Source organism: Urocitellus parryii, chromosome 4, assembly GCF_045843805.1.
Source record: "Urocitellus parryii isolate mUroPar1 chromosome 4, mUroPar1.hap1, whole genome shotgun sequence".
NCBI classification, from domain to species: domain Eukaryota; kingdom Metazoa; phylum Chordata; class Mammalia; order Rodentia; family Sciuridae; genus Urocitellus; species Urocitellus parryii.
In genome coordinates this window covers 4,937,864-4,954,101 of record NC_135534.1, presented here as the reverse complement: position 1 = coordinate 4,954,101, position 16,238 = coordinate 4,937,864, and the positions used below count along the sequence as shown (strand labels likewise).

The window sequence follows — 16,238 nt, the reverse complement described above, 5'->3', positions numbered from 1 at the left end:
GGCCGCGGGCCGACGCTGAGCACTGGGTGCCTCAGGACCTCGAGCCCTGGGCTGGGGGACGGGGGGACGGGGGCCGCGGCCTCCTCCCCGCTCTTCCCTCCCTCTGCAGTGTCTGGCACCCTGGCCTTCCTGGCTGCCCCCTGCCACCCAAGTCCCTCTCCTTCTCCATCCAGGGCCCCTGGGGCTGGCTCCGTCCTCTGCTCCCTGCTTCCCGCGAGTGGCCAGAGGAAGCTCCGCTGTGTGGAGGGGGTTTGTGGCAGGGACCAAGGCACGGCTAGACCCTCCAGGGTGGGATCGCCCGGGTGCTGGGTGCTGGGTGCTGGGTGCCCGGGACGCGGGGGCCTGCACAGGGCCTGCACTCTGGATAGGGCGGTGAACTGTAGGTCCCTGCCCAACTTGCTGTGGACCTGGGGAAAGCCACATCTCTCTCTGGGTCCGGGGGGGGTCCATGGAGCCCGTCTGGCAGGGTCCCGGGCAGTAGGATAGCTGGCCAGCCCCGAGCCCTGTGGGGTGTGGCGAGGGCTCTGCCACGGCTCCTTGCTGTCACCCTCCCATGTGGGAGCCGCGGGGACCCGTCGTTCCTCGGGAGCAGCCCTGTCCGTGGCGCCCGGGGCAAGTCGCTTGGGGGTTTGGAATCACAATCCGCCGTGTTGAAAAGTGGCCGGAGTCTGACAGGAGCTGCAGCAGGCCCGGCCGGTGGCTCCGTTTCAGGACACGGAGCGGAGGTCGTGCGTCCCTAGAGCCCGGGGATGCTCCCCCACCTCCAGGCAGAGGGGACAGTCCTCGTGCAGTTCACGCCACTTCACGGCTTCAAGTTTTATATTTAAATCCAGTAAAATGAAGCCTCTTTAAACATGTTTTCTGGGTCTCCAGAGCCTCCTGCAAGTGCCCGATGGCCCCGCGTGGCCAGGCCGCCGTACTGGCCGGTGCCATCAGGAGGACACGTGCCCTCCTTCCCTCTCGGCCCCGCCGTGCGGGTCTCCTGCCCTCTGGCTGTGCCTCTGCTGGTGGCCCGCCTCCCTGAGGCCTCAGTGACCCACCTGCCGGAGGACGAGGCCCACCCTCTGATGCGGGAGCAGAGGGGACTCTCAGGGGCCACCTCTGGGGCCTCTGGGCTTTGGGGAGCAGCCAGATGAGAGAATCAGTGGCACCCTCTGAGCCCAAGCACCTGCTGTCACTGCTGGGAAGGCCACTCCGGGTCCATCTGCAGGACTCTGACGTCCCCTGGCCCTTCCTGGCTCTGCCGTGTCACCGGAGGCCAGCACCTGGAGTCGGGGACTCAGGGCTTCCTGGATTCTCAGCAGCACAGGACAGTGCCTGCATGCAGTCGGTGCTTCATAGTGGCTGATGTGTGGACAAAGGGGTGCTGGCCTCGGGGGGCTGCCCCTTCCTCGGCCCCGGGCCCCCCTGACTTTCCTCGGGCCTCCCCCACTCAGGGGTTCTGTGGCCCCCACCTGGGCCACTGACAGCAGGGGCGCCCCCTGCACCGGGGGACACCGGCCCTGACTCAGCCCTGGGGGCTGTGCCGCCTCGTGCCCACCCTGGTTGGGAGGCTGGGCGCAGGGAAGGCCATTGGCCCAGTTAGAGTGAGCAGGGGGCTGGGGTCTGCCCGCCCCGGCTCCGGAGCTGCTGAGCCAGGGTCTCCGTCACAGCCGCCACCCGGTCCGCTCTGGGCTCCTTGTCTTCCTGGTCCAGCCTCAGTTCCCCCATCCACTCTCTGTGTGACCTCGCCTGGAGCTGGGGCCCAGGGAGGGTGGCGGCAGGTGGGTGGGAGCACCCCAGTTACCGCCTGCCCCCCGCGCCCTCCTAGCAGCCTGGCCAGGAGAGGAGAGAGGAGAGACCGTGCGGTCTCCCAGAGGCGGGCCAGCAGCCCTCCCGGGCCACTGGACGCTGGGAAGGGCTGCTCTGTGCCTTGGCACGCGGGCCTGGCAGCTGCTGGGGGCTGGCTGCCACGGTCCCTGGGCTGGCACTGTGGTGGCCGTCGGCCGGGGCGGATGGGGAGGGCCCAGGGGCACACATCCATCATGGCCAGCAGCTTGCGTGGGCCCTGCCAAGTCACGGTGGAGCCCGGCCCAGGTGCCAACGCACTTGGTGACGGCTTGCTGTGAGAGACCACAGTGGCGTCAGGACAGTCCGCCCTGCGACTTCCTATCAGCAGCCTGGAGCCGGGCGGGGGCGGCCAGAGCAGGCTGTTTGCACAGGGCGGCCCGTGGGAAGGTGCCCGGGACGGGAGATGGGAGCCAGGAGCCAGGAGCCGGGAGGCCCGTGAGCAGGGCTCCCTGGCTGCCGAGGCCCACCCCGAAAGGGGCTGGGGCAGCAAGGGCTTGTCCAGGAGCCAGTGGCCGTGCCAGGTGCTGGGGAGCACAGAGACCAGGGTGGCTCTCCAGGACACACAGCACCTGGCCCAGGAGGCTTGGAGGGCCCACGATGGTCAGCAGAGAGGAACAGGCCGAGGTGGAGGGATGCGCGTGGTAGGCACGCGGGGAGTGTCCCCCAGAGTTCACGCGCAGAGCCTCTGAGCCTGCCTGACCGCTCTCAGCAGGGCCTTCGTGGATGTCCCTGGTCAAGGTGAGGTCACATGCAGTGGTGGGCTCTGACCCAGAGGCTGTGTCCTTAGGAAGTCCACAGACACACACGCACACGCACACACACGCACACACACGTGAACACGGGTCTGAAGCTCGTGCCACAAGCCAAGGCACACAGTGACCACTGAAGCTGAAGAGGCCGGAAGGACCCTCCCCTGCCTGCGTCTGACCCCCGGAGCTGTGTCCACCCTGTGTCCATCCTAGTTCCCAGCCCCTGGTGTGGGGAGGTGACGCAGCCCTGGGAAGTGGGGCAGGGGACGTGGTCAGCCCCACACAGGGGGACACACAGTGTTTTCATTATTGTTTTCCTAACGGAAGACGCGGTCCTCGAGGCGCGTCCGGCCACAGGTGGCTGAGGGAAGCTTTCTGTCCTGCCAGGAGCTGGGGGGGCTGGGGGGGCTGGCGGGCGAGGGGGGTCTCCTGAGGGCGGGGTCTCCTGAGGGCGGGGCTCTGCTGGGCTGGTGGCCCTGCCGTCAGGGCTGGCTCCTGGAGAGGGGACGTGACCTCCGTGAGCCTCCACTGTGACCTTAACCCAGGCGCTGTCCTCGGAGGGAGCCTGGAGGCAGTTGTGCAGAAGCCGGGGCTCTGCAGGGCTCGGGGCAGCGAGGACTGGCCGGTCCGAGCGCCTCAGCCAGCACTGGCCACCTGTCCTGGGGGCCCACCTGGCACCAACCTGGAGGGGGGCCGGGGGCACTGTCAACAGGACACCCCTGTCCCCTGCAGCCTCCCACCCGCCGTCAAGAGAGCCGAGCCTCCTTCCCAGCGCGGGCTGAATGGTCGTCCTGCTCCAGGGCCTGCCGGGCTGGGGACGGGACAGGGTGGGGGGGCACTGGACAGGGTGGGGGGGCTCAGGGTGGGGGGGCTCAGGGCTGGGGACAGGACAGGGTGGGGGGGCACTGGACAGGGTGGGGGGGCACTGGACAGGGTGGGGGGGCTCAGGGCTGGGGACAGGACAGGGTGGGGGGGCACTGGACAGGGTGGGGGGGCTCAGGGTGGGGAGCTCAGGGCTGGGGACAGGACAGGGTGGGGGGGCACTGGACAGGGTGGAGGGGCTCAGGGTGGGGGGGCTCAGCGCTGGGGACAGGACAGGGTGGGGGCTCAGGGTGGGGGGCTCAGGGTGGGGGGGCTCAGGGTGGGGGGGCTCAGGGCTGGGGACAGGACAGGGTGGGGGGGCACTGGACAGGGTGGGGGGGCTCAGGGTGGGGGGGCTCAGGGCTGGGGACAGGACAGGGTGGGGGGGCACTGGACAGGGTGGGGGGGCTCAGGGTGGGGGGGCTCAGGGCTGGGGACAGGACAGGGTGGGGAGGCACTGGACAGGGTGGGGGGGCTCAGGGTGGGGAGCTCAGGGCTGGGGACAGGACAGGGTGGGGGGGCACTGGACAGGGTGGAGGGGCTCAGGGTGGGGGGGCTCAGCGCTGGGGACAGGACAGGGTGGGGGGCTCAGGGTGGGGGGCTCAGGGTGGGGGGCTCAGGGTGGGGGGGCTCAGGGCTGGGGACAGGACAGGGTGGGGGGGCACTGGACAGGGTGGGGGGGCTCAGGGTGGGGGGGCTCAGCGCTGGGGACAGGACAGGGTGGGGGGCTCAGGGTGGGGGGCTCAGGGTGGGGGGGCTCAGCGCTGGGGACAGGACAGGGTGGGGGGCTCAGGGTGGGGGGCTCAGGGTGGGGGGGCTCAGGGCTGGGGGGGCTCAGGGTGGGGGGCTCAGGGTGGGAGGGCTCAGGGTGGGGGGGCTCAGGGCTGGGGGGGCTCAGGGTGGGGGGCTCAGGGTGGGAGGGCTCAGGGTGGGGGGGCTCAGGGCTGGGGACAGGACAGGGCTGGGGACAGGACAGGGCTGGGGACAGGACAGGGCTGGGGACAGGACAGGGCTGGGTGCCCCCCTTGCCTTCTGACCCAGATCCGCGTCAGAACCGCGCTGGGTGCAGGGACATTCGACACCGGAGCTCTGGGCCCGGCTGCCCCCTCAGCCCCTTCCTGCAGCCCAGCATCAGGTGGCACCGACTCGGGTGGCACCGACTTGGGACTCTACAGCTTAGGGGTGGCATGCCCCACCAGGGGTGGGTCCTGGGACAGGCCCAAGGTGTCACCGTCCAGGAGCCTGGTCAGCTGTGGCGCCCTGGAGAGTGTTTGCACTTGTGGGCTGTTCTTGGTGACCTTGGCCAGGAGCAGGGGACTTCCTGCGCACAGGGCGGGTCTGTTGACAGAGGAGGCCTGGCACCTGTTCCCTGCTGCGGGTTTGGGCCAGTCACTCCCCAGGCCTCAGCCCTCCCTCTGGAAAACGGGTGACGGGGGCTTGGGGGCCCCTGAGGTGTCCCCCAGGACAGACTTAGTCACATGGGGGCGTCCCTGAGTCAGTCCTGGTGGGCAACGCTGGGTGACGCGGCTCCCCAGGGCTCGGTCTGTCATCTGCAGAATGGGGCACACGGCGTGTCCACTGGATAGGGACACTGCTCCCCACCTTCAGCACGCGCCTGGTGCGTGGGCCGCCTCCCCCAGTGTTGAAGACTGGGGTGTGTGGGGTGTAGGTGCCGCTGGCAGGAAGGGCACTGCCCCGACAGTCTGGCGCCATTTGAGCGGGTACACCAGCACCCACAGTCGAGTTGGCGAGCGCTGCCCCCCAGGCCCCCCAGGCTGCCCCTCTGCGGCCAGGACCCCATCCCTACAAACATGGGTCTGTTTTCCATCCATAGGTTTTTCCAGAATGTTCTATAAGTGGGACCAGCAGTGCTCGGCCTGGGTGTGGCTCCTGTCCTAATGCACGGCAGGTCTGTCCACGCCGGCACCTGTCTGTCCTCAGTCCCCTTTGGTTGCTGAATGGCACCTGAATATTGCAGGCCCGCAGGTCTGCACCACCAGTTGATGGACACTCGGACTCTGTCCATGATCGGGTTCGTTTTTCTTGGGACGTGCCGGAAGCGGGGTTGCCACCAGATCGTGTGTTAGATGCGGATGTCGGAAATGGCTGACTCATTTCCCAACCTGGCTGCGTCGATGCCAGCAGTCCCACACGGAGTCCTGAGGCTCCTCAGCTTTGTCCACACTTGCTATGGTCAGATGAAACATCTTAGCTCCTTGGGAGTGTGCAGCGGTTTAATCTGCATGTCCCTCTGTGCCACCGAGCTCCGCGTCCTTTCATCTGCCATCAGTTTTCTTTCATGAAGTGTCTCTTCCCGTTTCCCCACAGACAAGCCATGACGCTGCTGTGGGCTGTGAGGCTCTCAGAACTCGGACGCGGCCTCCCGGCTCGGGCTGCCCCGCGTCCCCGTCCCCGGGCCCGGCTGGTTTAGGGTCACCCCTGTCTCTGAGCTCCACGTGTGGCCCATGCCGAGTTGGCCTTTGCCTGTGGTGCCCCAGGGCCAACTCGCGGGCCTCCCGTGGCCAGCCAGGCCTTTCTTGTCATGGTGCCTTGTCCAGCGGGTGGGCGGAGGCTGCTCGGTCACACGTGGAGCCTCGGCTGCCTGGGGCGTGTGGCACTGGGGTGGGCCTCTGCCTGGCTACTTGCCCTCAGACGGGAGGTGACCTTCTGGGGGACCCCAGGCGGGTCCTGCCCTGGGTCCAGGATGCACAATCTGGACGAGGCGTCTCTGCCTTCTTTCCGCTCCGGCCGCTTCGTCCCCGGGTCCTGGCCGGGGCTCCTGTCCCTCTGGGGCGGTGGCCGAGCTGCCTGGCCTGAGCACAGACGTCCTGCCGGCTCACGGCCGCTCACCGGGGCTCCTGGGCCCACTTCTCTGGTGGCTGTTGGAAGGGCCTGGAATGTCATCGAGGGCGTACGGGGCAGCGCTGTGAACGGGGTGGGCCCTTGAGCTTCCCACCAACAGGCTGCGTCCCCAGGTCGGCCATCCACACGTTGGGCCCCCTAGACCCGCGGGCCTGGGCGCCTGGGGACCGGCTGCTCCGGGCTCCCTGGTGAGGGCGTCCGCGGGCCGGCCGACAAGTCCTCACATTGTGTCCCCCCTCGCACTCCCAGGGGCCCGTGGGAGCTGAGCCGAGGCCTGTCCAGGCTCCTGGACAGTGTCACCTGCCGCCCCCTGCGTGGCCGGCTGCCCTTGGGCCTTGGGAATGCAGCGGTACCTGGCTCCACATGGACCTCCTGGTCATTTCTCCCTGAAGCCACCGCTCAGGTGGCCTAGAAGTGGGCGGGGCGGGGCTGATGCAGTTTCAGGAAGAGCCTCCTGCCGTGTGGGGAGCCAGGGGTGGCTGCTCCCGTGACGGTGACGGTGACACTGCCCTTCCACATTATCTTAATCCTCCGTTTCCTTCCTGGCCCTCGCTCCCCTCCTGCTCCGGGGACAGACCTCAGTGTCCAACAAGACCCAAGCCCAGCGGGAGGGGGGCGCTGGCCCACAGACGCCCACTGTGACCGCAGGTCGCTGCCTGAAGCCCAGAGCCCTCCCTGCTCAGGCAACCGGCTTGGCCCGGGAGGCCCCTTTGTCCCCAGCTCCACCGCGGAAAGGAACGGGCCCATCTCCTGGGAAACTCCAGACGTAGCACCCGGCCAGGCCAGCTCAGCTGGGTGGGGCGCCGGGGGGTCAGGGACCTGGGTGGGAGGAGGCAGGGAGGGGAGGCCGAGTGGAAGTCCCCCTTGGCATCCTCCCCTCTGGTGGCCAGATTCCCAGGACAGGTGAGGGACTCGGGTCACACCCAGGGCGCGTAGGCCCCGGCCGCGGTCCACACAGCAGCTTTCCACCTACGTCACCACCCGCGACACCGGGCGGGCGTGGTGTATCTGGGAGAGAGCAGGGGGGCTTCGGGGCTGGCCCTCGGGCGGTCATCTCTGAGAATGGAGAAGAGCCGCGTCCACGCTGCTGCTGACTCTGGAGGTCGCGGGGGGCAGGACAGTGTTTGGAGGACAGTTTGGGAGAAATTTCCTCAAAGGCAACACTAAAGCCCCTTTGGAGGAGCCGCGAACAGAAGCCGGGGGCCGCGGAGGAGCCCCCAGCCCCGAGGAGGTCCAGGCGGAACCCCCGCCCACCGCCCGCTTCTGTGGTTGCAGTTTGTTAGAAAAACGAAGTAAACAACCCCCAACCCCAAACCCGTCTTGTTTTTGTTTTCTGGTTCGGGGGGACTGAGCTCAGGGGCTCCCGACCTGGAGGCCCCTCCCTGGCCCTGTTCACTTTTGATCTTGGGACAGGGTCTCGCTGAATTGTCTAAACCGCTTAGCGCCTCTGTTGCAGAGGCTGGCTTTGAACTCGTGAGTGATCCTCCTGCCTCAGCCTCCTGAGCCACTGGGATCACAGGTGTGCGTCACTGCGCCTGCCCAAAATGTGTCTTTGAGGGATGATCGTGGAACCGTCTGGAAGTGCCGCGCTGGGCGAGGCTGCGTGGCATTTGCCCAGCCTCCATCTGGCCTCCTCCCTTCCTGAGAGAACCCTGGAGGCAGACGCGTTGGAAATGTGCCCCGGGATGATTCCTGATCTTCCAGCTGCCGTGGAATCCAGGGCGCGTGTCGCCATTCTGGCTGAAGTACCGTGAGTGAGAGTCGGCTAGGACTTGCCCTGGGGGCTTTTCCTTTCCTAATACAGGCCCTGCCTCCTGTCCTGGGCTCTTTACTCCTCTGGGAGCCTTGATAAAGGGCAGGTGGCGCCGCAGCCATGCTGGGCCATCAGCACCTGTGGGCTCAGGATGATGAGGTGAGAGGTGCTTGGGCACTTGGGGGACCAGGAAGATGCTGCCTCATGTTGGCCAAGGAAGTGAAACCCCACTGCGAGGTCTCGGCAGGAGGTTCAGATATCTCCTGATTGATGGGTGCATACAGTATGTGCTCCATAAAAGGCAACAACAGTGTCACCCTTTGACAGGCTTCCGAGGTCTGAAGACGGCAGCCACCTGCTGTGACATGCCTGGTAAGAGGGTGACTGCTTCTCAAGTCCAGCCCCTGGGCAAGCAGGCCAGTGTTCCGTCACCTGTCCAGGGCCTTCTGACCTGAAGCAGGGCATGGGGCTCTGTGTCCTGGGCCAGGAGGACAGGACTGTGGCTCAGGTGCCTTCTAAGGTTCCTTTGGTCAGGGTCACCAGCACCTGGGTGCCAGGCTCCTTGCTAGGTGTGAGGCTCAGCGGGGCAGAGGCGTGTCCTGCCCTGGGAGCCCTACGGGTGGAGACACGGGCGCGTGAGCACAGGAGGCCACCCTGGCCAGTCGGTGGCCAATCTGAGCGGCTGCACCCCCGGGGTGGGGAGGGGTCCACCCACTGCCTGGCGGAAGGGCCGCTGGGTTCCCGCGGTCTCTGGCCTCACATTGTCGAGTGTCAGACGCGGCGACTTGGGCCCTGGCCTGTGCCTCGCGCCCTAACCAGACGCTCTTCCGGCCTCGGTGGGTCACAGTTCACGGGAGAAGGTCACGGTTAACGGCGAGGAGGCCCCCAACCAGCAGGACATGAGACGCCAGCACACAGGGGGACGCCCGCTGCCCGGCTGTCCACGCTGTCCCTGCCCTCCTGCCATCCTGGTCTTCCACGGTGGCTGAGGGCCTGGCCCCCACCCTCCTCGGGAGCTGTGAGTGGCGGCCTCTCTCGGGGCCTCTGGGCCTCTGTCGCCCCAGCCTGTCCCTCGGGCCCCTCGCCAGCTGTCCCGGGGTCTCTGCCTCTCTGTGCGGTTCCTTCAGCCACTGCCCACGGCGTGCGCATCCATGACCCCTCGCTCGGCGTGGCCACAGGTCCTGGCTGGACGTCGAGACGCGCCTCCTGCCGGTCCCTCTCTGGGTCTGACTCTGCCCCTGGCTATTTCTTCCGCAGCTTGAAGCTTCTTCAGATGGGTTTCCAGCGGGCTGTGGTGGCCGACTGGTCACTCACGGAGCAGGACCTGGTCGGTGCCTCCGTCCCCTGGCCCCTCCACCACTGCTGGTCTCTCTCCTAGTGTCACGGGTCCCTTGACTCTGTCTTCCACATGTGAGAGGTGACCCGCCACCCCCACCTCTCGGTCCGTCTCCTGTCACTTGGCGGCTGCTCTCCACCTCCACCCGCTTCCCTGCAAATGACGTGACTAGTGTGTCTCCGTGGCCGAAGGAGACTCCACGTGCACCTGGACCGTCCTTCCTCACCTGTGGGTGGACAGCTAGGCTGGCTCAGCCTGGCCACTGTGAACTGCTGCGTCAACAGGGTGTCGGGTCCCTGGTGACGACCTTGATTCCTCAGGGTAAACACCGGGGACCGGGCAGCTGGCCCACGGAGTGGCCCACGCCGGGCTCCCACGGTCAGCGCCCTGACCTACTGTCCCACCAACCCTTAAAAACGTCCTTCCCCACACCCTCCGTGGCGCTTCTCCCCTTTGTGGCATTGATGGCCGCCATCCTGACTGGACGGGGGGAGACCTGGGGGTCAGTTTCACGCCCCTAATTGCTAGAGATGTTGGACTGTCCTTCCGTGTTGGGGGAGTGTCTGCAGTGCGCTTGTCCACGGCGCGTGTGTCTGCGTGTGCTCACATGTGCACGTGTGCCTGTGTACCGCGAGGGGCAGCGGGGTCCGGCTCTGGTCCACCTTCCCTGAGTGCTGGCCGCTGTGTGGGAACCTTGGCCCTCAGCTGACCACTCAGGTATGGACACTGACGGGACCCCCAGAGGACCCCCTTCAGGGCTGTCCCAGGTGCTGGACTTAGTCTCAGGTGAGGCAGGGACCGAGATGCCTTCTCTGAGCAGCCCACATGGTCCCCTGTGCCCAGGAGGCTGGGTGGCCTGGAGAGAGCTGAGGCCTGGCAGCTGCTGGCCGGCAGGCCCCAGGGTGTCGTCCACGCCCAACCTGGCCTGAGTGACTCCTCTGCTTGGTAGGGAACACTGTCACCCACCGTAGGCAGCGTCCCTCGGGGCGAGATGTGATGCACTGAGGTGTCAGGCGATCCTCTCCCCCCCCAGTCACATTTGGTGACCATGGGCACCTTCTCCTGTCCCTGTCCCCTCGCTTGCCTTCCCTCGACTGTAGAAATCCAGAGAGGCTCTGGGGGGGACGCGCTGGGAGCCCTGCTCCCAGGAGTGACTTCTTCCTTTTTAAAATCTGATCCATCAGGTCGTCCCCTTCTTAGCAGTTTCCTGGGAACACCTTCATCTTGCGGGTTTCTCCAGCGTCTCGACGTCCGGTGGGAGGAGCAGGGGCCCAGTGCTGCAGGTGGACCCCCTCCGCCTCTCCCCGCCTCTGGGGACAAAGAAAGGGTGCTCGCTGAGGCCCTGGGCAAAGGGGACACGTCCACAGAGCGGAAGGAGCCCTGGGGTGCCCTGTCCAGAGCCCAGCCCCTCCCGTCAGCCCCGTTAACTCCTGCAGGGCGCCCGCTGCGCCCGAGAGTGGGCTGGGCGTGCCGATCCAGGAAACAGAGAGGAGGAGGAGACGTCCCCTCCAGGGGCTGTCAGTCTGTCTCGGGCGGTCACGGAGGGCAGCCAGCATCGGCCAAGGCCCCGGCCACCTGCCGCCGACTTACTGCCTTACGAGACCAGCCGTGTCCAGGGACCCCGGAGCCTGCCGGGACCCACCAGGACGCACGGCCCTGCCCAAAGCCCAAGACTCGAGGGGGCGGCTGGCCTGCTCGCTCCACCTGCAGCCCCCATTCTAACTGTGAGGCCGGGACTCTGGGGACAGCGGCTTCCCCTGGGGGACTGTGCACGGTCTCTGCTGAAATGTCCCCAGATGCACAGTTTTGCCAACGCTGTGCACACGGGGCGGTGGTGCCCCCCCACACCCACGTCCGTGCAGACCCCAGGGGGCTCGCGTGCCCTCCTCCCGCCCGGGCTCTCGGCCGAGTGAGGGGCCGAGTGGGGGGCCCGGAGGGGGCTGTTAAGGACCCCCCAGGTCACCCGTGTTGTACCAGCTCCCGGACCAGGCTCATTTGTTGGAATGTCATTCTGCTCCTGACAGCGTCCCCACCTAGCTGTTTGGTCACTGGGACACGTTACCCACCAGCTCCCAACTGCTGCAGGGGCTACAGGGCCCTTTCTCAGGTGCCCTGTTCTCCTGGGCTCTGTGCTCGGAGCAGGGCGTTTGGAAGGGCCAGGGCCGTCCTCGGGAGGCACAGGGGTCTGCTGCGCGGGGTCCCCTCCATGGGGAAGCTCTCCACTCTGCCCACGCGCCTGAGGGTGGGCGGCTTTAATCTGCTCTGTGGGGCAAGGAGGGTCAAAACGGATCCCCGCCTGTCTGCATCGGGAGCGACTCCGTGGAAACCCGGTGACGTGCGCCAGCCGCTGGGTTCCGAGGTGCCGAGTCCCGGGCAAGGAGTGGGTCGGCCGGAGAGCTTCACAGGTGCCACCCAGGGTGTCCACGGCCCAGGAGGGGTCCCCACTGTCTCTGGCTGCATCTGGGTGGAAGTAGCTGACATCTACATTTCTGCCCAATTTTTTTTTTTTTTTTTTAAATACCAAGTGTGTCTTGCTTTTGCAAAAAGGAAAAGAAGATTTGCAGTGGGACCTGCCTTGCTGAGGATGCCTCACTTTGGGCTATTTTGCAGCTGGAGGCTTTACAGTCTGGTCTCATGGAAACGGGGGCTTCTTTTGATTGGTCCTTGGACCCCCGCCGTGCGCCGCCATCCACTGAGACCTTCTAGATGCCCAGCGGCGGGGGATTCAGTGTGAGCCCACCTTCTAGATGCCCAGCGGCGGGGGATTCAGTGTGAGCCCACCTTCTAGATGCCCAGTGGTGGGGGATTCAGTGTGAGCCCACCTTCTAGAGGTACAGAAGAGCTCAGCGGGGGGAGCGGGGGAGGGTGAGCTCTAAGACCAGAGCCAGCCGCTCGCCAGGTGACAGGGCGGAGGGCCCAGCGGGGACGCTGCTGCAGACCCCCCCCTGGGGTGCAGTGGGTCAGGGCCTCAGCTCTGCGTCTGGCCCATGAGCAGGGCTTCCCCCGCCAGTGCCCCTGCTCCAGAGCTGAGAGGGGCCACCGTCCCCTCTGATGGGTGAGGACACCAGGCCCTGAGCACCACGGGGGTCCGGGGTGGACACAGCTCCGGGGAGACCTCACAGGCACCTGGGTGGGGCCTGGGGCTTGTTCCTGACTCTCACCTGCACTGAGAGTCCAGAGGGGGGACCGGAGACCCCCGTGGGGACTCTCTTCCCACCCCAGCCCTGCCCCACTTTACCTGAGGCCAGGTGTCACCTGCTGAGCCACGTTAGGGGACTGCGATGGGGACTGTCCCCAGTCACTGTTCCAACACTTGGCATTTGAGTGTAGCTGCCCAGGGACAGCTCGGGGCCCCTGCTTGTCCTGGCTTGTGGAAGTCCTGGAGTGACCTTCGTCCCCCGGCGGGGCCTTCCGGAGGGGCCAGGAGCCTCTGCTGCTCAGCCCCGTGGACGGCGGCTGGCTCGGGGTTCCGTGTCTGGGTCTGTGCCCACGGACGCTGGTCACCCACAGGTGGTGGCCCGGGAGAAGGAGGAGAGGAGCCCCGAAGGTCCTCTGAGGGGGACAAGCCCATTTTCTCTGCCCTCTTGGGGGGAGTTCTGGAGCTAAGTGGCCCTCAACTCTCTCCTTCCTGCCCCAGGGACCCTGCGGTCACCCCCTATTTAAGTCTTTGGCCCAGCGTGCCTGGAGTGGAGGCCGGTGACTCCCAGGAGTGGGCATCCCGCAGCCCGGGACACCTCGAGGCAGGCTGGGGGTGAAGGGCCTTTGGGTGGTGTCCAAGCCCTGCCAAGGGCCCAAGGGACGGGAGTGGAGGGCAGGTCACTGTCCCTGGTAGTTGGGGGCCAGGTGGGGGTTCCTCCCTGGTAGTGGGGAGTGCCACGTGTCCTCAGCCCCAGGAGCACCCGCCCCTGCCGAGTGCTGGCCGGCTGTGCTTCATTCTCACGGTCTCCTTGGGACACCCGCACCCCACACCCGTGGCCCCGCAGCCTCCCCCAGGAGGAGAGGGCCCTGGGCAAGGTCACGACGCTGCCCAGGGACAGCTCGGGGCACCTGCTTCCTTGAAGGGCGTGCTGACCTTGTCCTTCCCACTCCCGAGGCCCAGGACGTCTGAGTGGGAGGGAGGGTCCAGGCCTCTGTGCCCTGGAGTCCCCTGTGTGTGACCACGTGACTGGGAGTTGTTGACTTTGTGTGTGGATTTGTGCTCGGCAAACACCGGGAGTTCTGTCCAGAGCCCCTGGGCCCCACCTGCCCAGGAGGCCTGAGCTGGTGGCTGGGCGCAGGCTCCCGTCCTCCAGACCTGGCCTCTCGGGTGAGCGACATTCGGCTGAGCCGGGGCCTCCGGTCCTCCCAGGTGCGTGGCTGCTCCCTGCTGGCCCCTCGGCCTGGCGGGCAGGGAGTTCTGGAAGCCCTCGTCCAGCAGACGCCCTGCCCGGTTACTGACCGGGGCGGGCTCCTAACGTCCGACTCTCACGCCGTCTGCAGTGACGGAGAACCCAGAGCTCGGTGCCCCTGAGAGTGACGTTGTGCCAAGTGCTGGACAGCCGGGGGCTGCTCTCTGTGGACAGACGCTCCCCACCGCGCAGAGCAGAGACCCTGGCCCTTGCAGGTGCCCGGGAGGGAGCCGGGGCGGGTGGGGCAGCAGAGGGCCCGGGTGGGGTCCCGCGGTGAGGAAGGCCCAGCCAGCGCCGTGGCGCCCTCCTCCTCCTCTGTGAGGTGCGACCCCTCAATCCCCTGCACTTGTCCCTGCTTGGAATTTTCTAGAAGGCCTGAGTGGGGCCGGCACTCGTCCTGCATCTGAAGAAGAATCCCGGGACTGGCATCAGGTGGCCAAGGACGGGTCCCCGAGGCCACAGCCCTAGAAGGCCCCTTCGCCCCTCTGAGGTTCCTCGGACCGCTTCCTGGTGAGCGTGCGGCTGCGCTGGACCACGCCAGACCCCCTGGTCCTGCTGTGGCCCCTGAGCTGGGGGGGAGGGCTCCGCTGTGAGGCCAGTGCTGCTCCTGGGCAGGCCCACGAGGGTGCTGTCCCTGCGCACGGCGTTGGGAGAGGAGAGGTGTGGGGTGCCCTGTGTCCTTCAAGGCCGGGTCCAAGGAGGAGCCGCAGCGAGTGCCGAGCGGCTGGCCCTGGTCTCTGGGTGAGTGTGGAGGCTGGGCTTCAGGCACGGACCCTGTGAGGGACGTGCGGGGACCAACAGGACTGTCTGTCCCTGAGGGCCAGGTCCCCTCCAGGCCTCTGGGTGGGCTGGTGGGTGAGAAGGAGGCGCTGGGCAGCCAGGCGGCCCCCTGGGGGATCAGGCGAGTCCGGGGGCTGGGCCTCCCTGGGCTGTCCTGCTGCAGCCTGTGCTGACCCCCCAAGATGTCCTGGGCCTCAGGACCAGGATGCGGGCCATGTGCTAATTGAGCGGCGTCTGGGGTGGCCCCTGGGCCAGCCGACTGTCCTCCTCCCGTTTGTGCAGCCGCCCGCCCCGTCCAGCCTGCTGCTGCTGCAAAGACCGCCGGCCTCGGGCAGCGCCGGCTCCAGAAGTGATAGCTAATTGGGGACAGAAAGGGCCCGATTGTCTCGCGGCGGCCGGAAGAGCTGCGTGGGCGGCTGGAGGAGCCGGAGGCGGCCCTGCTTCGCCCAGCAGCTGCCACCGCCGGAGATGTTGGGGGATTACGTCAGTGCTGGCGGGCAGGGGCCGCGGGGACAGCGAGGGAGGCGGGCTCCGGGCGGCCTCCCGCCCCCAGGCCTCGGGACAATGCTGTCATTGTGGGCCCGGAGAGTGGCTGCCTCGGGATGAATGGCACATGGGCCTCTTGACCAAGGAGGCCGCTTGCAGCCCCGATCTGTCCCCTTGCCCGCCCGCCGGGGAGGCCCTGGCTGGAGTCTGGTGGGAGGGAAGCCTGGCGGGGCCCAGGAGGCCGGAGTGAGCATGGCCTCCTGGCTGGGGGACGGCTCGGGCCCCGACCTGCTCCTGGTGTTGCTGGTGGTCATCCTGCTGGTCCGCTTCCTCCTGTGGTCCTGCCTCGGAGCCTACCTCGACCACAGGCTGGCCCCGCCAAGGCCCCGGCCCCCCAGACCCAAAAGGGACTAGGCCTCGGGCCCAGCAGGAAGCCCTCCCCGCCCCAGGCCTCCTGCAGGGGCAGCCTGTCCCCTCTGGAGGGTGGACACCCGTTTATCGGCGGCAGCACACACAGCCAGAGGGTGTCCTCGGTCTCTGCTGAGGTGCATTTGGCCAGGACTGTGTCCACTGGTGGCTCTGGGGAATGCTCCCTGCCCCCAGGGTCCACCTGATGGGGTGGACGGCACTGGCCTTTCACCTGCTGGGCAGGCACAGACCGGCCTTCCACCCGCCAGGCAGAGGCCGGCCCACGGTGCGGGGTGTTGCAGAGACACAGGCTCTGGGTCCCTGTCACTGTGAGTGTCCTGGGGCGGGTCCTGCTCTGACTTTCTGGGCCTCCAACTCTCGATGAGCACATGTGCAGGGGGCCTGGGTGGAGACACAGGACAGTGTGACCGCTCACAGGGCTCACCGCAGGTGACCCGGCCAGGGCTCCTGCATCCCAGGGGCCACCTCCTGCCTCCCGAGGACCAGGGGGTGTGGAGGCTGTCCTCAGGCAGCCCCCAGGAAGGGGCCCCGGACAGACCTGAGGCCGGAGTCCAACCTGGCCCCGTGGGGACCTTTGTCACACCTCAGTCTTCACCTCTCACGGGCCCCTCCTCCCTCGGTGATCATCCCAGGGGTCAGATAAGTGTGTGGCAGGAAAGCCCCTGCTACCTGCCAGTGTCCAGGCACAGAGGTCAACTTGGTGGCCAAGCCAAGGGGCCCACCCGCATCCTCTGATCGTCTGTGCCGAGAGCCGCCTGAGAGGG

At 67.1% G+C, this 16,238-nt stretch overlaps 1 protein-coding gene across 1 annotated transcript; it reads left to right on the top strand.

Annotated features, from left to right (window-relative positions):
* Positions 1-15,297: 15,297 nt before the first annotated feature.
* Positions 15,298-15,566, top strand: Smim38 (small integral membrane protein 38). The gene has a single exon (XM_077797725.1). It carries the CDS (start codon positions 15,298-15,300, stop codon positions 15,457-15,459), a length of 162 nt encoding a protein of 53 aa, XP_077653851.1. The 3' UTR covers positions 15,460-15,566.
* The last annotated feature ends 672 nt before the right edge of the window (positions 15,567-16,238 follow it).